The 18,318-nt window shown below is 44.2% G+C and overlaps 8 protein-coding genes across 8 annotated transcripts; 2 read left to right on the forward strand and 6 right to left on the reverse strand.

The window, feature by feature from the left end:
• Positions 1-754: 754 nt before the first annotated feature.
• On the reverse strand, positions 755-2,042 carry BYT42DRAFT_569136 (nucleoside phosphorylase domain-containing protein). The gene is made up of 2 exons (XM_051568257.1): positions 1,752-2,042; positions 755-1,658 (listed from the first exon to the last, which is right to left on the reverse strand). Exons 1-2 carry the CDS (start codon positions 2,000-2,002, stop codon positions 968-970), a joined length of 942 nt encoding a protein of 313 aa, XP_051423896.1. The 5' UTR covers positions 2,003-2,042; the 3' UTR covers positions 755-967.
• A 442-nt stretch (positions 2,043-2,484) lies between these two features.
• On the forward strand, positions 2,485-3,314 carry BYT42DRAFT_569139 (uncharacterized protein). Its single transcript, XM_051568258.1, has one exon. The coding sequence runs from the start codon at positions 2,572-2,574 to the stop codon at positions 3,166-3,168; it is 597 nt and encodes a 198-aa protein (XP_051423897.1). The 5' UTR covers positions 2,485-2,571; the 3' UTR covers positions 3,169-3,314.
• Positions 3,315-3,654: 340 nt separating this feature from the next.
• BYT42DRAFT_472345 (uncharacterized protein) lies at positions 3,655-3,816 on the reverse strand (the record flags this gene model as incomplete). Its single annotated transcript, XM_051563573.1, has 1 exon — positions 3,655-3,816. A coding segment is annotated over one exon (162 nt), but the record flags the coding sequence as incomplete, so codon positions are not given.
• A 3,759-nt stretch (positions 3,817-7,575) lies between these two features.
• Positions 7,576-9,010, reverse strand: BYT42DRAFT_496315 (concanavalin A-like lectin/glucanase domain-containing protein; the record flags this gene model as incomplete). The annotated part of the gene is made up of 5 exons (XM_051564414.1): positions 7,576-7,883; positions 7,975-8,235; positions 8,312-8,393; positions 8,450-8,670; positions 8,800-9,010. 5 exons carry the CDS (start codon positions 9,008-9,010, stop codon positions 7,576-7,578), a joined length of 1,083 nt encoding a protein of 360 aa, XP_051423899.1.
• A 926-nt stretch (positions 9,011-9,936) lies between these two features.
• On the forward strand, positions 9,937-10,875 carry BYT42DRAFT_330709 (uncharacterized protein). Its single transcript, XM_051563074.1, has one exon. It carries the CDS (start codon positions 10,252-10,254, stop codon positions 10,750-10,752), a length of 501 nt encoding a protein of 166 aa, XP_051423900.1. The 5' UTR covers positions 9,937-10,251; the 3' UTR covers positions 10,753-10,875.
• A 710-nt stretch (positions 10,876-11,585) lies between these two features.
• BYT42DRAFT_495746 (BCS1 N terminal-domain-containing protein) lies at positions 11,586-13,173 on the reverse strand (the record flags this gene model as incomplete). Its single annotated transcript, XM_051564376.1, has 4 exons — positions 11,586-11,937; positions 12,059-12,219; positions 12,299-12,375; positions 12,444-13,173. The coding sequence occupies 4 exons, from the start codon at positions 13,171-13,173 to the stop codon at positions 11,586-11,588; spliced, it is 1,320 nt and encodes a 439-aa protein (XP_051423901.1).
• Positions 13,174-13,495: 322 nt separating this feature from the next.
• On the reverse strand, positions 13,496-15,542 carry BYT42DRAFT_613849 (kinase-like domain-containing protein; the record flags this gene model as incomplete). Its single annotated transcript, XM_051571785.1, has 8 exons — positions 13,496-14,269; positions 14,326-14,448; positions 14,509-14,597; positions 14,657-14,784; positions 14,853-14,975; positions 15,047-15,246; positions 15,352-15,407; positions 15,500-15,542. The coding sequence occupies 8 exons, from the start codon at positions 15,540-15,542 to the stop codon at positions 13,496-13,498; spliced, it is 1,536 nt and encodes a 511-aa protein (XP_051423902.1).
• An 889-nt stretch (positions 15,543-16,431) lies between these two features.
• Positions 16,432-17,715, reverse strand: BYT42DRAFT_495398 (uncharacterized protein; the record flags this gene model as incomplete). The annotated part of the gene is made up of 1 exon (XM_051564360.1): positions 16,432-17,715. One exon carries the CDS (start codon positions 17,713-17,715, stop codon positions 16,432-16,434), a length of 1,284 nt encoding a protein of 427 aa, XP_051423903.1.
• Positions 17,716-18,318: the final 603 nt, after the last annotated feature.

An 18,318-nucleotide genomic window follows, 5' to 3' on the forward strand; every position in this document is an offset into this window, starting at 1 on the left:
CTAATATCCAATTGTACCCTTTCGAGCGACCAGCGTGATCTCGTTACACAATCAGCTTCCAGCGCCTTATGAGTTTTCTGTGATAATTTTTTCTAAAGAACTGCCTTGTCAATGGCCATTACCAAGAGCTATGCAGAATGAATGTTTCTGTCGCATAGTCCATCCAGGGATTCTCCATTTATTGGCAGTTCAAAAACGTTCTTTTTTTTTTTAGAGTAAACGCACGTCTTTGAGTTAATCTATTTGATAAATCGGAATTTGATGACAAGGCTAAACTCGCTCTGCTTTTTTAGCAACATTGCCTTTGCTGGAAATTTTGAGCCATGGAAAATAGTTCTTGGTTATGCACGTAATAAGATGGCCATTATTTCCGCTAATGAGGGCCCAATGCTGAGTTATCTTCGTGCCATTGAATGCAGGATGGTGGGAATTTACAGCGCCACTCGAATCTAGCTCCCTTGGGTTCCTGAAGGATGGATTAACCAAAGAGACGCGTCAACCTGGTAATATGACAATTAGCTTGTGCTCGCACACATGTAAAATGTCAAGATAGTCCTTGCTGTATCACGACCGAACCTGATTCGCTTGCGTTCCCCCCATTGCGGGATTTTTGTGGACAGGGTCGTCCTTAATTCAGCTCCGAACTTGAATGTTTTGTGAATTGTGGCGAATGTTTTGGACCATGTGCGGTAATTTAAACCCAAGATTTGGCGGGTAACATTTTTTTTTATAATTGCGATCTTGCCGCAATAACCTTAGTTCCATGGTGTGAGAAAAAAAAACGACAAACAGGCAACTGAAGACCGTGATTGAACGATACCAAAACAAAGATATATTTGAATTAATTTACAAAAGTAGGGGAGCATTTCCAAAGATAAAAATGAACAAATAAAAAGCATATTACAGAGCTGTGACTTCCAGAGCACACAGACACAGAAAAATCTACGTTTTTGTACATCCGTGTAATCTACTTGCGTTCCCAAACAGTACCCTTCTCATCTACTTCCTCAATCTTGGTTTGGATCAACGCTTCAAGCACGGCTCGACCGGCCACAGGTTCCAACAGACCCACAACGTCAGGCGAGATGAATCCGTTGTTCACACGATCAGCAAAGACCTGCATGCAACCAGCGGCGCGGATAGGTCGGTCGGTATCTTTAACACAGTGAGCAAGATGGAACAGCATAGATGTCTCCATTTCGAGCGAGTTGGTGGTGGGATGAACACTGAGGGCATCCTGAATCACTTCCTCGTTATCATCCCAGAAGGTGGGATCCAAACGACCTTGGGAAGAGTAGAACGAGCAGCCGTCAGCATTGAGACCACCAGCCACCACTGGTCCGACCATATCGTTCTTGGCGGTGACGGGAGCCAAAGCTTCCTTCATGGTACGTTCAAGGGTCGCCGTCATTTCGGCATCCGCCTTAAACACACCGGAAATAAGGTAGGGCTTGTCCAGTTGCGGAGTCACCTTTTCCTCGGCAAAGTAATCCAAGTTGCGACGAATACAGTAACCGCCATAAGGAACCACCACGGAACCGGGAGGAGCATTGACATTCAAAGAACCGCAGGAACCAAATCGGATAATAGCAATGGGACCCTTGGTAACGGCACGCACTTCACGCACAAAGAAATCCATCATAGGGTTACCCATACCACTTTTTGAACAGGGAGAGATAGGATCATATGAGTGATTTCGTTCCATTTCGTTTTTTGATAGTCGGGTGTTAATCCCCTTCCGAGATACTTACATGGCAAGAATAGTAACAGGGACGCCCTTGTAACGACCGGTGATAGTGGTGAATCCACGCTGACTGACATTTTCAAAGATCTTGTGACCACATTCCTCTTCAGTGTCGAGGTGTCTGGCAATGGCACGAGCACGAACGTGGTCACCCACGGTCAGAATACGGTTAGCAACTTCACCTTCCTTCAGGGACAAATGGTACACACGGCCTTGGGCATCGCGAGGGAAGTTGGCATTGGTGAGGGTTTCTTTCATAGCGGTAGTAAATAAATGGAAATCGGGAAAAAAAGGTAAAACAACTGGAGAATGGCGAGGCATGGTCGAAAACCGGGCCATCTTATATAGACCTGAATGGACAGAAAACGGGTGACCGCAGTATCCAATGGAATCAAGCTAGCGTGACTTTTTTAAAAAATGGAATGATTGGGAAAGTTTTCAGTTCTCACCGTCTTCCAACGTCCGACCTAACGGAGGATTAAAAAAGAGAAGCGGCTTCCCGCCAAAAACGTTATCGGGACGTTGTCCCAACCATTGCAGGTGGCACACGGTACACTTTCCACCTCGCTCATTCCATAAATAGAACTGATGTACCCTTTTAGCTGTGGTCGACATAACACATCATTTACCATCTTTACATCCGCGGAACTGGGGAAAACGATCGAGTTTTCTGTGCTTCGTTTCGATCGACTTTCCAATTTGAATGTCCGAAAGGGGATTTTTCTGTGTTCACATGATTGGCTTGGAAAGACCCCCCAGGACAAATGACATTCACGGCCCACCGGCTCTTTTTGTTTACCCGACGGCTTTTCTGTCACAACTGACGGATGTATTCAGGCGTTAGCCGATATTGTTCAGCGGTACCCTACGGGATCAGGGTGCGATGGTACGCGGCAAGAGCGGCACGCGCTCCATCCCATTTGCAGACATTCCTGGCTCAATCGACTGATAAGGATCAACTTTCCACGACTTTCCGCGGCAAAATGTTTGAGCTACAAACTCTGGAAGCCCTTTCTGACATTGGCATGGAATTACAGCATGTAGGCGGTCGAAGCGATGGCGGGGTGGATCTTCGAGGCATTTGGCCTCTGGAGCGAGTCAAGCCTAATGTCATTGTGCAATGTAAAAATACCAAAATGGGCTGCACCCCTGACCATTTACGCTCACTGATCGGAGCCATGGCGGAGCATCGCAATAACGCCATTGGTGTGCTCGCTACAGTTCATCATCGTCACTTTACTCGTGATGTCATTTCTTTATTTACCAGTAGTGGTACACCCCTTGCTTTGGCGCGGATCGAAAACACACAGCTAGAATCGTTCGTCTTCAACGACGCCGCTGAGCAGTTGCTGCAGCAACTCGTCATCACCAAGCGTTTCGATGCTTACGGCAACTCCAAAACGGTAGTCATGTTTCCCAAATGAGCGCATTTTTGTAATGCATCCCATCGTTCAGCATACCCTTTTTTCAATCCAATCATTTATTTGCATCCAAACCCCCTTGTTCATCTCCATTGTGTATAGCCCATATTTCGACTATAAATGCATAATACATCACTACGGGATCCTTTATGTCAATTTGACCGATTCGACTTTTTATATCAAGGAAAAAATTTCACACAATGGAACCCTTCAATTGCATGTTTGTGAGGGGGATTCTATAAATCGATAATTTTTTTTGTGCATTTCGTATGTATCTACATTGCTCGTATTGCCTGAAGCGAACTATTTACAAAGGACGGTTGGTTTTCATCAGCGGGTATATAATGCAGGGTACAGTGAATGAATCGGCGTATTGAAAGAGGGCAGAGCGAGCAATGGGTCGGGTGCGGTCTTTGGCTCCGGTTGACCATTTTCGGCGAAAGAGGGTGGTGACAACTGTGGTGATGGAGATATTTGTGGCGAATAGTAGTGAACTCTCAAATGGCGTCTCATATTGCTTTGAACACTGAATCGACGCCCGCAACCTGGGTGGGAGCATACGTGAGGTTTTTCGCCGGTATGTGAAAAGATATGGATCCTCAAAGAAGATGGCCTTGAAAATGATTTTGGGCACTGGGTGCATTGATATCGATGAGATGACTGAGTTGCTGGTCCGCGGGGCTGCATAAAGTCGGTGGGACAAGTGTTATCAACCATAGTACTCGACAAATTGGACATGCTGAGAACAGTGGAAGGCGAGCGTTGAGAACCGAATCTTTTGTCTTTGCTGCTTGCTGATGCTGTGCGACGATGGTGTGGGCGGGGTTGATTGTCTTGATGGATGTGAGCTTCCTTTGGCCATACATTCTTTCGCGATTGGGCTTGCGTCGACGTTGAAGCCGCATACGATAAAGAGTAATCGGAGAGTGATCGCATATGCGAAAATCGATTGGATGGGTTACCTTGGCTCACGGGAGTGATGGGCTCCACATGCAATGGCAATTCGAATGGTGATGATGGTGGCTGATCCTTGGGTGCCTGTGCTGAACTTGCAGCGGGCGATATCACGGCATCATTCGATAATTTGGTGGTTTTTCTCATATGGGTATCTGACCAAGGGTGACATGATCTCGATTCGTGTAGAACCGAGGGGTCAACATGGATCCAGGGAATAATATGCTGTTGTTTATCTACCCGAAATGATATAAGCATGCGAACGGATTGGCGACGGGCAATTACAGCTATAACCATACCTTTTGCAAATGCTCCCGGTTGAAACATATCTTGAATCGAAGGCAGAGTAAAACGTCCAGTGTCCATTGGGTGATGGTTTGGTTATACGCTTTGATGACGAGAAATGATCACGAAAAGAAGAAAGGGAAGAAAATTCGCAAGACTGGGTGGAGCCAACAAGAAAATATGCGATACCCATGACGAATTTATAGAATATGGGAATCGGAGGGCTAAGCTTGTGCAAACATGTGCTGTAAGCTGATCATTTCGATCGCTTGCGTCCAAAAAGTGTTACTGCGTGAGTCATACTATTAAGCGGCAGCTGTCAGGGGATCAAGGGTTCTGGAAACTAAACACACACATGCAAGATGTTGTCAGTAAGGCTCAAAGAACATTGTGGAATATCGCTTGTTTTTTGTAAAAAGGCAAAGAGAAAAGAGATCGACCAGGTATAGAAATACCATATGACCTATATCATGGGATGAGGGTTGCACTATTTTAAGGTGGTTCGTTTTAATGTAACAGTTCTGGAAGTTTAGGGTACCGAGAACGAGTTGATATCTATCACGCTAAAATCCTTGACCAGACGGGCTGCAAGTGGGGTACTGCAGCATTCTTGAGAACCCTATCTAGAGATGCGATCGACGATTTGCAGATCCCGCATCGGGTGCAAGCTAGTTTTGATTTATTCTACAGATGATCAATGCGCGTTCCCCTATACCCACGTGCTTTCTCCATAAATCAGATCGTTCTATGCCATGTAAAAGAACCAAAAAACTCTCACATTCACATTGGTTTTCTTGGGGCCAAAGCGAGCGACACTTATTAATTTGTCTCATTCATACGGAAGGCGACTTTTCTCTTGTTCCCGCTATCAGCTTACACCCGATTTTTCAAATCAGTGACGTTCACCTTATAAATTATTTCATCTTGTCATTTCATTCAATGTTCTCAGCGTCGCTTAGTTTTGCTGATGACTATTGAAATAAAGATAGTCAAGTAATGTTTTCAGAGCTTCTACCATGGTGAGAACAAGTTTGACTAGCCGTGGTTGTTACGTCAACATGGAGAAATCATTAATGCATGTTTTGGCCGTCATTTAATGAGATAATATGCATGCCGGTCTGCATCCCATGGCGAAGGTGCGTCTTGCAGCAATCCAATACATGTCATGTGTGTTGGATTATTGTAGATCCCATTCTTTGGTTTGTATCCTTAATCCTAATACTGCCTTTGGAAGCTTGTGTTAGATAAGGCAAATTGAAGAAAACACTATGAATCATCATCTACACATTAAAAGATAAATCGGTCTTTTTGTTACGAAATGAAAATCGGAATGGACTGCGCTAACAAAGAAAGGTTGCCGTGAGAAGAAGCGGTTTTGGTGCTATTTCCATTTCACTTGTAGACGATCAGCACAAAAGTCTGGACCCTATTTTTGTGTACAACTTTAAAACTATACTTTACTAGAAGCAAATAAACCAGAACAAAAGGAAAACAGTACATTGATACTCTGTTTAAAACTACTATATTGATAAAACCATTAATCACAACTTTGCATGCATTTATTGCGTCGTCTTTTTTTTTTATCACCTTGTTGATATGGCCTCACTCTCCTCATCGGCAAGCATATTTACTCACTTTACGAGCCGTTATGATAGTTCTATCTTCCTCACTCCACAGCGACACAGGTCACATCCTTATACAACTTAACCTTGTATCACCATGAGGTTTGGCTTACCCAAAGCAAGCATTAGACCTATCCTTTTCAATTATGCCTAGCCTACATATTTTTTATAGCTTGTCAAAGTATGACTTCTGTATCCGAAACGTTTCATGACCTTGGGTTTGTGATGTTCGATTTCTTCTCACATGTAGAGAGGCTCTTTTGGTTGGAGTTTCTTGAACTTTTGCCCGTCATATCATGCCAAGATTTAGTGATCTATAGAGCTACCTTACACGGACCCTGATATTGATGGTGTATTTTGTGCCATGTTATACCGACTCATAAAACAGTTCCAACACTGTCTGCCTAGCGGTCTGTCCCGTCTCAAGTTTTGTAAGATATCATGTGTCTGCGTTTGTTAAACCCTCCTCGATTCTTTAGTTTTCAGTTTTCTTTTGTATACGGAGAAAATTTAGTAGACTGATCCCAGTTTTCATAGCGGGACTAGGATCGTGATCTCTTCAAGCCAAGTATGCGTTCATTTGGGCGTCAAACGATCAAACTCAGACGAATGTAAAACGTAGACTACTTTGTGTGTCGTAATGCAGTGGAGAAATTTTTTGAGGACCCGCTCAAATCCTCACCGTGTCAGACATTTGACAGATGAATTCAATTGGTAATTTCCATTTTAGGCGATTCGCTCATGCATCATTATTGTGTCGGTTTTTTTTTCTACAGGTTTTACCTTTATAAACACCATATCTGGCTTTTTTTTTTCGCGCTACAACTTTCATTTCTCTCTCTATTTCCCTCATAAAACCGTAAATCCGAAAAATGGCAGATATCAATACTCAAAAGATCAGCAGCGAAGTTCAACGTGAACAAAACATTCTCTCTGCCGCTGCTCAGCAGCAAGGTATGGGCAACGTCGGACAAACCACCACTACTGGCGCTACCGCTCGTGACTCGTGGGCTTCTGGATCCAGCAGCTCGTCTGAACGTCCCACCGCTGACCGCAACGCATTCATGACCAGCAACGATGGTACCATTAACAAGAGTGTGTGGCAATCCGAGCTCTCTCCCGCTCAACGCGCCAAGCAGCTCGAACAAGAAATGAAGGAAAAGGAAAAGGTTCGCAAGCAATCGGGCGCTATTCAGCAGAAGATGGTCAAGATTGGTGAGAAGGTCGTCCCGCTCCAAGACTAAAATCCCACCGTTTTACCTCATTTCGTTCATTATGTCGGAATTGGCTTACAAACTTATGTTATATTAATCTCTAACCGTAATAAAAAAAGTGTCAAAATGTGTTTGTTGATCCAATTTTATTCCCAAGCGTGCTCATGAAAAAAAAAAGAAAAGTATCGGGTCGATAACGCATTGGACAAAGAAGGTTGTGGGATCTTTTTTATCCGAGATAAATCATATATGATTTATGAGGAGTATCTGTGCAACAGAGACTCTACGAGAGGGTAAAATGATTAAACGAGTTTAAAAAGGGTATTTACAAGTAGTTAGTGAGGTGAAGGAGTGGTGGATGGCCAGGATGGATCGGAATAGCGGGGTGGGGAATAATTTGGATATCCATAAGTACGAATAGGCGATCGCTGGAATTGGATCAAAGGCTGATTATCGTCATCTTCTTCGTGGTCGTTATCTGACCAAGTTCTGGCGGCCAACGAGGTGGATGAGCATGAATGACTGTATCCCCGTTCTAGCAAAAGAGAGCCTGCTTCAAAACCATAGGCTGGTGGTGGAGCCAAGGTGCCTTGCATGGGCGCCAGTCCCCAACGCTTGACATTGGCTTCGATGAATACGAATCCTAAAATGATTATCAACGCATCAGTGGATCCCCATTTTCGGAGTATTCACTTTTGGAAATCATGTGGATTCAGTGGCTAGCAATACGGTACCCATTTGCCCAAGATTGACGTGGATCTGACATGGCCCGTTCGAACCAATGGTAGGGAACAAGTTCCAGCGCAAGCCGGTGCATGCTTCCTCTAATTTGCGGCCATTTCGTGTGAAAAAAATGGATCCAGATCGATGTCGATAACCAACCCCAACCACATCCCCTTCTTGAAAAGGCAATCCGTAAGGCTTGCTGCGAAAAGGATTGTTGAAATACTTGTGTCCGTTATCGCTGTGGTATGCTATAGAATGACGGTTCCAACCTACAAGTTCCCCATCGAAGTTTGATTGGTTCCTATTATCCTTGATATGAATCATTTTTGTTCTCGCTTCCCTTACCTGGTAATCGCCAAAGCGGGTAAGGTTTAGTTGCAACACCCACGGCTACTTTGGTTGTAGCCGGCATATCAAACATCTTGGCCTATTCAATCTGTCAATAATCGAATACCGTCACCATCAAAGGACCATCCTTCCGACCTCCCAATAGTACACATCCTGATTTCTGGGTAAAGGCAAGTTTGTCTGTACACAGCTTTCGCCATCAAAAAATTGGATTTCGGTACGACCAGATACAAAAACATTGGATTCCATATCCCATTCAAACTCGAAAGCCGAAACGCCCTTCTCTAGAATCGACACATATTGCGATAAAGTGATGTCGGTCGGAACGCTGTCAGGAGGATGGCGCTGTTCAAAAACTACACAAACACACCTATTGGCATGAAGATCTCGCTTTTTTCGCCCTCGCTAAATTTTTTTATGTTCCACTTCACCAGCGCTAGACGTTCCCTCCACTTCCCCTCTGAGCCCTTTTTCACCATTTATACCTTTCGCACGCTCATAACTGAGACGGGCGTCCTCTGACAGTGAAGCAAGGAGAGCCGGTGTTTCTACTATGCCTTGCCCTAGCTCAGCGTCGTCCATACCAAGGAACAGCAGTCGTTCTCCGCTCGCTCTGGTGAAGCATAAAAGAATCACAATGACAAAGAGAAAGACAGCAAGGCCGCAGATGAAGATCCATGTGAATTTACTCTCCATGCCATCAATGTACAAGAAACGACTATGCTAATGTGAGAAAAACTTGCCCCAACCACCCTATTGAAAATAACTGAACCTGATGACGGAGTTGAAAAGCCTATTTTGTCTATCCAATCAACGTTAACCCCACAGCATGTCCACTCGGTCCACGGCTTCGAGCGGTCTATTCTTGAAATATACAAAAATGGCTTTTGCTTTGTAGACTGGCCATGCTAATGGGTCTAACCGCTTGATGGAGTCGTCGGTCAGTTTACGCTGATATTCATAGAACCGTTCAAAGCTGTCACATAGGTACTTTATTGCGTTACCCAGCAACCCTTTCGTAACCACGCAACCGAGTCGGATCAGTGCAGGATCAAGGCTTCCAATGCGGACCGTGTTAAAAATATCATATGTTCTTCTTCAGAACCAACGCCGTGGAATGCGTTCAGAAGATTGCTTAAGCGACTGATATCTGTATCCACAGCAGTACAAGTGTCAGCGGCAAACAGTATCTCCGCAAAGAAAGGAAGCGCTGATAAATATAAGCTCAGGAACTGTATGGTCGACACAATTATTTTCTTACAGATGATTCTCGATGAAATGGGTAAATACTTCTCATAAAACGCCATTATATACCAGGTAATGCACACACATACACGAGTAAAAACGTAATTATATTGAATATCGAGAGTACTGTATAACTGCGTGTATTTTGCAACCGTGGACTTAACTCTATACAGCTTTTCTGGACAGTGACAAGATGTAATTGGTGACCCCACAGGTTGTTTTTTTTTTTTGTTGTTGTTGCAAGGCAATTCTTTTGTCAAAAATACATAATCCTGCAAGGTAAGCGAACAACCTACAGTATGAAGAAAATAGCCTTTTACTTGTCAGGTCCGGTGTGGGAACACAAGCTAACCGTTGTCGAATGACCAGTCAAAAGTTGTGTACGTTTGAGATTATTGCGGATGCTGTATTGCATTCACAGGCTCCAAAATTTCCTTCGAGAAACAATGAATTCGCCAGCGTGTCATCCTTTGCCGCGCGTCTCTTTTTTTCCTTTCTGCTTTTATTGTGCGCTTGCGTATCCATGTTTGTCTCCGTTTCCTCTTTCTCTTCTCTTTCTCGCTTTAATTGTGCGCTTGCATAGCCATGTTTGTCCAATCATTACGGAGAAGAATCGGAAGAACCTCATGCCTATCTTTCAAGAAAGAAGAGACCTGTTTTGAATCACGAGGGTGGCGTCATGCAAGCCAAAGATGCCATTTTCTTCGACGCTCTCTAGGAGTCCTTTCAGGGTTGCGGCATGTGAACGACGCGGAGGCTGTCTTGCGTTATGGAGAGGGAGCATTATCAAAGCAACTTTACCGGTCCAGAAAATCGATTTTGGAGTTAAATCTTCGAGTGTGCCAAATGTTGGCCCCGTTTTTTGTCCCGTGAACGCCTTTTTTTCACTTAACCCAAATGAATCTGTTCATCACAAAGGGGCAGGCATCCTGCATGATATTAGACGAACTGGTGACCAATCTTTACAGGCTCTATTGAAAGTTATTGTTGCAGAGACGCCGTTTGAAGTGGTTTACACAGCTGCGGAGGGGAGAACGAGACCTGTTGCTGTTGGGAAACAGATTGTGGAACGCGATCCATTCACGTACCAAAGATATCCCGACACGCCCATTTCATCACCAACACTGTCATCCGTTGACCTTGCTGAAACAGAGGCAACAATTGGGTGCAAACTTATAAAAGCATCGTTTTGATGCCTAGTCGTCTCAGCTATTTTTTTGTTTGTTATGTGGTTTTTTTATTTTTTTTTATTTTTTTATAGCTTCAGACACATCCGATTCTGATGACTTCACGCATGCCAGTAAGTACTTCTTCATTTGGTAGAGAGCGACAAGGCTAAACTGGAGATGTTTATCCCATATGTTAGAAATGAAAGTTAGCAAGTATAGCGTTCTCGATTTCTTGGATGCAATGCATCCAAAGAGAAACCTATAACCAACCAAGAGCAGTATAGAAGTGTTGATATCCAAGCCTCTTATAACGTCGCAGAATAATTCCGATCTCAGAGACAACAACGCGACCAGGATTATGAGAGTTTACGATAGCATCCATTCCGGGAATACCAGATGAAGATACTGAAGCAGCACTGGACAACCAGCATGACATCCTGGGAATTCTCAAGTTGGACGACTTGCCGCAAGACGTCGATGTTCCCAATTATATGAGCCATCTTATGTGGCACTGCTCAGACTCTTGAACCTTTTTCACAATATCTTTAGCAGGCTAATAATTAAGGCGAGCGTTCTTCTTGAGAATAGCAAAAGAGAGCCGGCATTTCTACTATGTCTTACCCTAGATCAGCTTCATCCATACCAAAGAACAGCAACCGTCCTCCGCTCGCTCCGGTGAAGCATAAAAGAGTCACAATAACAAAGGAAAAGACAGCGTTCCGCAAATAAAGATTCATGTGAGATTTCCTCTTCATGCCATTAATGTACGAGAAACGACTATGCCAACTTCAGAAAAAACTTGTCCCAATACCCTATCGAAAATAAGGGAAAGTAAGAATCTATTGTATCTATCTAATTTAAAGTTGGTTCCACAACATGTCCACTCGCTCCACAGCTTCGTGCGGTCTATCCTTGAAATATACAAAATGGCCCTGTAGACTGGCTGTGCTGATGGGTCGTCCTTCTAATCGTTTGATAAATTCGTCGGCTAGTTTGCCTTGACCCTCATAGAACCGTTCGAACATGCCACGAATTTGGTATTCTGTCGCGTTACCCAGCAACTCCTTCATATCCACACGACCGGGGCGAATCAATGCAGGATCCAGATTTTCAATGTGATTCGTGGTTAGAAAAATGATGCGTTCTTCTGCAGAAGCAACACCGTCGAGTGCGTTCAGAAGGCCACTGAATGTGATCATTGACTGATATCTGCATACACAGAAAAAACATAAAATAAATATTCATACGGCTATTATAGATCTTCTTTACAACCCACCACCCTATTCACTCTCTCTCTCCCCTTCCCGCCCCATAAACCTTGACAAATTACCCTTGATTGTCTGATTGTGCTCGCTTGGTGAAAGCAGCATCAATGTCTTCCAGCAACATGATGCTTCTTTCAGGTACGTTGCTCAGTAGGTGGTTTAAGCGATCGTCGGTCAATCCACGTTCAGACAAATTCAAAATACAGATATTATACTCAAGTTCGCCCTGTTCGCATTTGAAAAAAAAAACAATGTACCAGTTAGTAACTCATCACTTTTGAAATGCAAAGCAGGTTCAAACTTACAGCTAGAGCTTGAATGAAGCTACTCTTGCCGGATCCAGGTGGACCATATAAAAGGTAACCTCTTCGGTATGGAATACCTATCATAATAATCATTAAATCCCATTAAATCCAGAGTCAGGCTGACCATAATCCACAAATATCTTACCTCGTTCGTTGTACCATTTTCCGTTGCCAATAAATGACCTTACATCCTTGACGATACGTTCCTTGACGCCGGAATCCAGAATGACCGAATCAAGTAAACGACGACGACGAGGCATGCCAAAAGGCCGCCACTCCGGACCGTACGATGTATAAATAACTGTTTTGCCTTCTTGCTTCTTTAAAGCCATTTCTTGTGCTTCAGAAAGAAGATCGGTAAAGATGTGCCGATCTCGCGATAATGTTGTAATGGTGATTGTTTCCCAAGGACTACCCGTGGTCAGATCCATCATTTTACCATCGCGCTGTCTTTGCACCTGCATCCAAATGCCACGCCATTTGAAGAAATGAGTACCGGGACCAGGCACCAGTCCAAAGGTGGTGGATATACTGCCGTTATCGTGTTGTCGGTACGATGTCTCGACGGCCAAGTGCTGGACCTTGCGTTTTGGAGCCTGCTGCGACATCCATTGAAGGAACCACAGATAAGACTTGTCTTTGGAAGGAATTTCAAGCGTCACTAATAATCGTCGACGAGTGTAAGAGGCCAAGAGATTGGTGCCTTTGCGCAACAACGTCAACCCGGCGCCGACACCGATCAAACCAAAACCTGCCGAAAAGTAAGGATTCGAGGTAATGCCGGCAATCAAGCCTTCATTGGCCGGTTCAGGTATCGGAGCAGCGGTTGCAGGGGTATCAGAAGACGGATCAGGGCGAGCAAGAGGTAGCGGCATGACACACTGTTGATTTAAAAAGAAAAGAAAGTGGAATCGAAGCTGTCTTCTTTTTCCATATTTCTCAATTTGTCAGTCACTTGCCAGAAATAGAAATCTGTCGAGGTTTTAAAAAATTTAAAGCATCCAGGGGGGGCGCTCCCATTTCATGCACAATAGATCCTAGGAAAAGCCTTGATACTCAACGATGCAACGATTCCAAAAAAAAAAAGACAGATATTGCACTTGCAAGCTATTTACGTTATTCATATTTACAGTGGATGACGTTTTAAATACATGTTTTTTTATGAAAGATGATGAACTTGGTTTCGTTGGTGTTGGCTCATTCGGCGGTGGCGATGATACCGTTGGCTTCTTTGCACACGTAGCCCGCACTGCGTCGTCGGTCACGTTCTCTTCTTTCTTTAAAGCTTTGGGAACTTGAGCGACGTTTGTTTTTGCACTCGTCGATGGTCGATCCTAAAGTGCAAGCACTATCGGCTCGCGAAGGAGATCGTGCACCTTCTACAGACCGAGTACTCGCCCGTTTACTGTTGACGTGATCCATTGCCAATATATCTTCGGACAGAATAGAAGACGGTTTTAGTTGATGATACTTTACCGTGGCATGCTGGGCCAAAGGAATTTGTTTCATCGATGGAATGTTTCCGTTATCGGCTCTTCGAAATGCAGGCTTCACCCACGTCGGAGGAGGGCCGACGGTTAAACGCTCTGGATCAAGAAATCCTTCATACTGCTCATAGATAGTGCAATCAAACGGATGGAATGATTCTTCCATTAATTGTCTGTCGTGTTCACGTCTTTGCGGAGATAATCCATCGTCACCCGTCTTCTTGGGATCTCCACGGAACAGCCATCCAAACAGCCCCTCGGGCGATGGCTCCGACTGATATGCTGAACATATTTCGATGACATTCTCCTCGAGCTCATAAAAAGCGTCAAAGTTGGGCGCGCTGGAAGATGGCTTGAATGGCGGGTCACATTCCTTTGCGTTGATGCTCTGCCACGGAACGGACTGGAAAAAAGGATGTTGCATTAATCTTGCCCATCCCAACGTGCCATGGCCCAGACGTTTCCTAGGATCATGCTCTAGAAACTATGGCTACCAGTGAGACAAGACAACAGGCACAACTGTAGCTTCAAGGCACTTACACCGCTAATAGCTGAAATGCATTGAGGAGAAATCGGGTATTGCTCGTTCTGAGGATAGGCGATGGCACCGTACAGTACACTTTTCCTTAAATCATTTCCTCGCTCATGAGATCGCCACGGACGCTGATAAAGGCAGATTAATCTAAACGTCTCCAAAGCATTGAACCTATCCAAGCAACGAACCTTTCCGTAGATACATTCATAAAATGTAATCCCAACGCTCCACCAATCCACATCCTCGGTGTATCCACATCCTTTGAAAACTTCCGGGGCTATATATAATGGCATTAACAGCCATCAATTGAATAAAAGGGTCTCTCTAATCCCTTACCAAAATAAGCAGCTGTGCCTGATTGAGATGTCATGACCCCATGCCGAGGGATTCGACACGCAATATTAAAATCGCTTAGGTGGACGTGGCCTTCCTGGTCTAATAGCACATTATCAGGTTTAATATCCCTATACGCGTAACAGTAAGTGCTGGTGCAATACTAAAATAGCAGGAGGCTGATTTGAATCAATTTTACCGATGAACCAGTCCTTGTGAATGAAGGTATTTGACAGCACACGTTAATTCAGCCATCCAGAAACGGACAATTTCTTCGGAAAGCTGGGAACGCGACAAATGAAATCGGAGATCTCCGCCTAGCCTATGTATTCCCGATGATCAGTTGCACAAGGCGCAAAACCGTCGTCATTTGCAGAATTAGGTTCTTTTTACATCAAATCCATCGCCATGTACATGTTTTTGTCGTCTTGAAAAGCAAATCGCATGTTGCATATTAACGGGTGATTGAGCTGTTCCAGAATTGTCCGTTCCCGGATAATGTTGTACACTGCCTTCATTTTTATGCATTGCTCCTTGTTAATGCTCTTTAGCGCATACAGTTCACGCCGTTCAATATGCTGCACCATGTGGACCTAAAAGACAGTTTAAAAAGCAGAGAGGCAAGCAATTGATAGTCGATGCCATCATTGTATTAGCCGACATCCATAGCAGATTATAGATAGTTAAAGGATATTTACCTTGCCAAAGGACCCTTTGCCTATAATTTTAATCGGTCGAAAATGTGATAACTCAACTATCGATAGCCGTCAGTTCGTTACCGTAGCCAATAAAACAAAATAAAAAAGAGAATAAAAGAAAAAAGAATATCAATATCTGTGGCGTTACCTTGGTTTTTGTCGGAAGTTTCGGAACTGTTGACATTGCCCATGAGGAATGGTGCCAATTACGATTTTTAAAGTGTTGAATTTGAAGATGCGAGAAAGAACTCTATATTTACGGGAGGCAACCAGAGGGTAGTAGCTGGTTCACCCCATGTACTGTATTAAGGGATAGAAACGTCCTTTTTGTGCAGCGGTAGAAGGGGCAAAGTGGGGCGGGAGAGCTCCAGGGCAACAGAAAAGAGCGCCAACAAACATCACATGACCTCTTCCGGAAACACTATTCTGAGAAAAAAAGACAAGCTTCAATCATCATAAGCAGCAAAGTAAACATAAGCTTATTGGAACAAAAATGATCAAACGTAGTGAGTATTACCATGGCTGGAGACAAGCCTCATTGTATCCAAATCTTAACGAAGCAGATCACAAAAATGCATATGCCGACCGGAGCAATTTTTTTATTTGGTTTCATTTGTTTTGATTCGATAAGTGGACCTCCTGCGGCGTATGGCTGCGGATGTCGGTATGATGGCACCCAAGGCAGCGTTATATATAAGCACCCAAGTTTCTGATTTGTACGACATACGGTAATGAATCACGAATGACAGAACATTGCTTGCTTTTATATATTCGTTGTACTTATAGTTTTTTCTGGGGACTGAAGGAGGAAGAATAGTGCAACTGATATGCTAACATGGTGCTGTGCCCTTATCTGTTTGATCCGCTCGTGAACTTTGTTAAACACTTGCGGCGGTGACCACGAACAAGCTGTTCCAAGGCATTGAAAAATAATGTAATTTGAAATGTTCAGTGGTAGACATGCATATTATTATTAGAGAATTTTTCAATCAGAAAAGGTGAGCAAAGAACAGAAAAACAAAAAAGAAAAATGTAGGATGCATTAGGAAATCAAATCAAAAGAAAGAATAGCACGGTACGTTATTCTACAAATTGTGTATGCAAGAAACGGATGTATGAGCTGAAAGTGCTCCACATGGAGCCTGTGAACTCTTGGGCATGCCCTGCCACAATGCCGTCCAGGAAAGGAACAAAAAACTGTCCAAAATTGACACCGTCGCTCGGGTTCACCATGGTTGCCAGTGATGACGACGGGAAATCATACATATCGTTCAAGGTTACAACGCATGGAAACGTGGAGAAAAAGCGCTGAAGGGTTGGATGTTGCCGAGGATGAGGGGCGTCCGTGGCCATAAAAAGAACAAGAGGTCGATCTTGAAGTAACCGTCGGCTTCTGGGATCGACTGCCAGTGTGCTGTTAGGCGATTGAAAGCAAGCATTGGCCGGTGCGTCGGCCACCCCTCCTGGGGTTTGTGACGATTTGATTAGAGGGAGGTATTTTCGAAGATCCGACCACAGTTTGGCCATCACACGGTCGGAATAACGTTCAAATATACTGTCACCGACGCGCGCGTGAACTGAAATGTACGTTTGCGGCCCTCCTAACTGGGCAATGATTCGGTTGGCTTCGGTAAACAGTTCAGGCAGAACAGAAGGGGAAAACACGAATTGTTTCATGATGAAAACCTGGAGTTCCTTGCTTTCCTTTGTCGATGTCATCACGCGTCCGTGGCCGAAAAGCGATCCAAAGCTAATAAGTCGTTCCGGCCTTTGTTGCAGATCCGACAAGAGGATGTCTCTTTGATATTTTCCGATAGGCACATCTTCCTTGTCGGCAATTCGGTAATCGTACAATAACTCGTCTTTAACAGCGTAGGTATCGTCCTTACTTAAACCGTACTTATCCTGTAACCAAGTACGCGCATAGGTGTCACGATATCGTATTCGTACACGTTCTTTCACGCTAGTCATGTTAAATAATCTGTCCCACCGTAACGATGTGTAACGAAATGACGATCGACACTCGAGAGGAACTTCATCTCCGCTGTTGGTGTTGAGATGCCCAAATTGATCCAGAAACCCTTGGCAGTGGCCCAAATGGGTCTTTGTGCTCTTTCGGTGAAACGATTCCAGTGAATCGTACTTGCGCCAATGAATAGGGTTCCCTAATACTACGGGAGGGACCAGCAAGGTCCGATTGAGACGGTAAGCCAGCATTAATGCATTTGTTAAAGCGATACGCTGGTTATGGAACCCGGAATGTGGAATATAGGACATATATTTCTCCTGAGGATCTCGTCCATCACCGTGTGGCAATAAATAGTTGTCTTCTTCTTTGGCGTACACAAGATCCTCCGAGGACATGCTGGAGGATTGGGCTGCCGTGTGGTGTAATAGGCGCGGCTTCCCTGGGTTGGAAGGCAGAGTAGTAGTAGGCTGCTGTTGTGGTGTTGGCTTTTTGCCATTTCGAGCTTGTCGTAACGCGTCCATAACGGCCTGTCTCGGAATGGTCACATCCAGCTGAAACTCTTCATCTTCATGACGTGCTGGTCGTCTCACGTTGGCTTTATACCACTCGGGATGGTATCGATCTAAATGATTGAGTTGCTTGTGGTGCGTGGATCGCATACTCTGATGGTCGGGTGAGATCCGCCAGGTACGGTATAAAAAAACAAGGTAAATAAGAGTTAGGCATGTGAAGAAAAGCAAGAGTCTGCGAAAGGAACGTTTTCGTTTTAAGGAACGGATGGAAATGAATGACATATAACAAGGGACAAAAATGAAGGATTGGTAAAGAAAAACGATGGTAAGGGAACAAGAAAGAAGAAATGGCCAGGCGCTCGTTTACCAAAGTAGCAGCCGATAGTGATTTAAGTTTGACGCTTAAAAACGAAGCATGTGCTATCGATAAATACTAAAAATCGAAACCGGTGATTCTTCCATCATTGAATGGCGCCTTGAGCAAAC

The sequence above is a fragment of the Radiomyces spectabilis genome (genome assembly GCF_025331425.1).
Source record: "Radiomyces spectabilis strain NRRL 2753 chromosome Unknown BYT42scaffold_6, whole genome shotgun sequence".
NCBI classification, from domain to species: Eukaryota; Fungi; Mucoromycota; class Mucoromycetes; order Mucorales; family Radiomycetaceae; genus Radiomyces; species Radiomyces spectabilis.

Bases quoted from the DNA above. Each gene is read 5' to 3' on its own strand.
- BYT42DRAFT_569136 (XM_051568257.1), bottom strand. From the start codon at position 2,002: ATGAAAGAAACCCTCACCAATGCCAACTTCCCTCGCGATGCCCAAGGC. The intron at 1,659-1,751 runs GTAAGTATCTCG...CTGTTCAAAAAG, and splicing joins CCTGTTACTATTCTTGCCAT to TGGTATGGGTAACCCTATGA.
- BYT42DRAFT_569139 (XM_051568258.1), top strand. From the start codon at position 2,572: ATGTATTCAGGCGTTAGCCGATATTGTTCAGCGGTACCCTACGGGATC.
- BYT42DRAFT_330709 (XM_051563074.1), top strand. From the start codon at position 10,252: ATGCCATTTTCTTCGACGCTCTCTAGGAGTCCTTTCAGGGTTGCGGCA.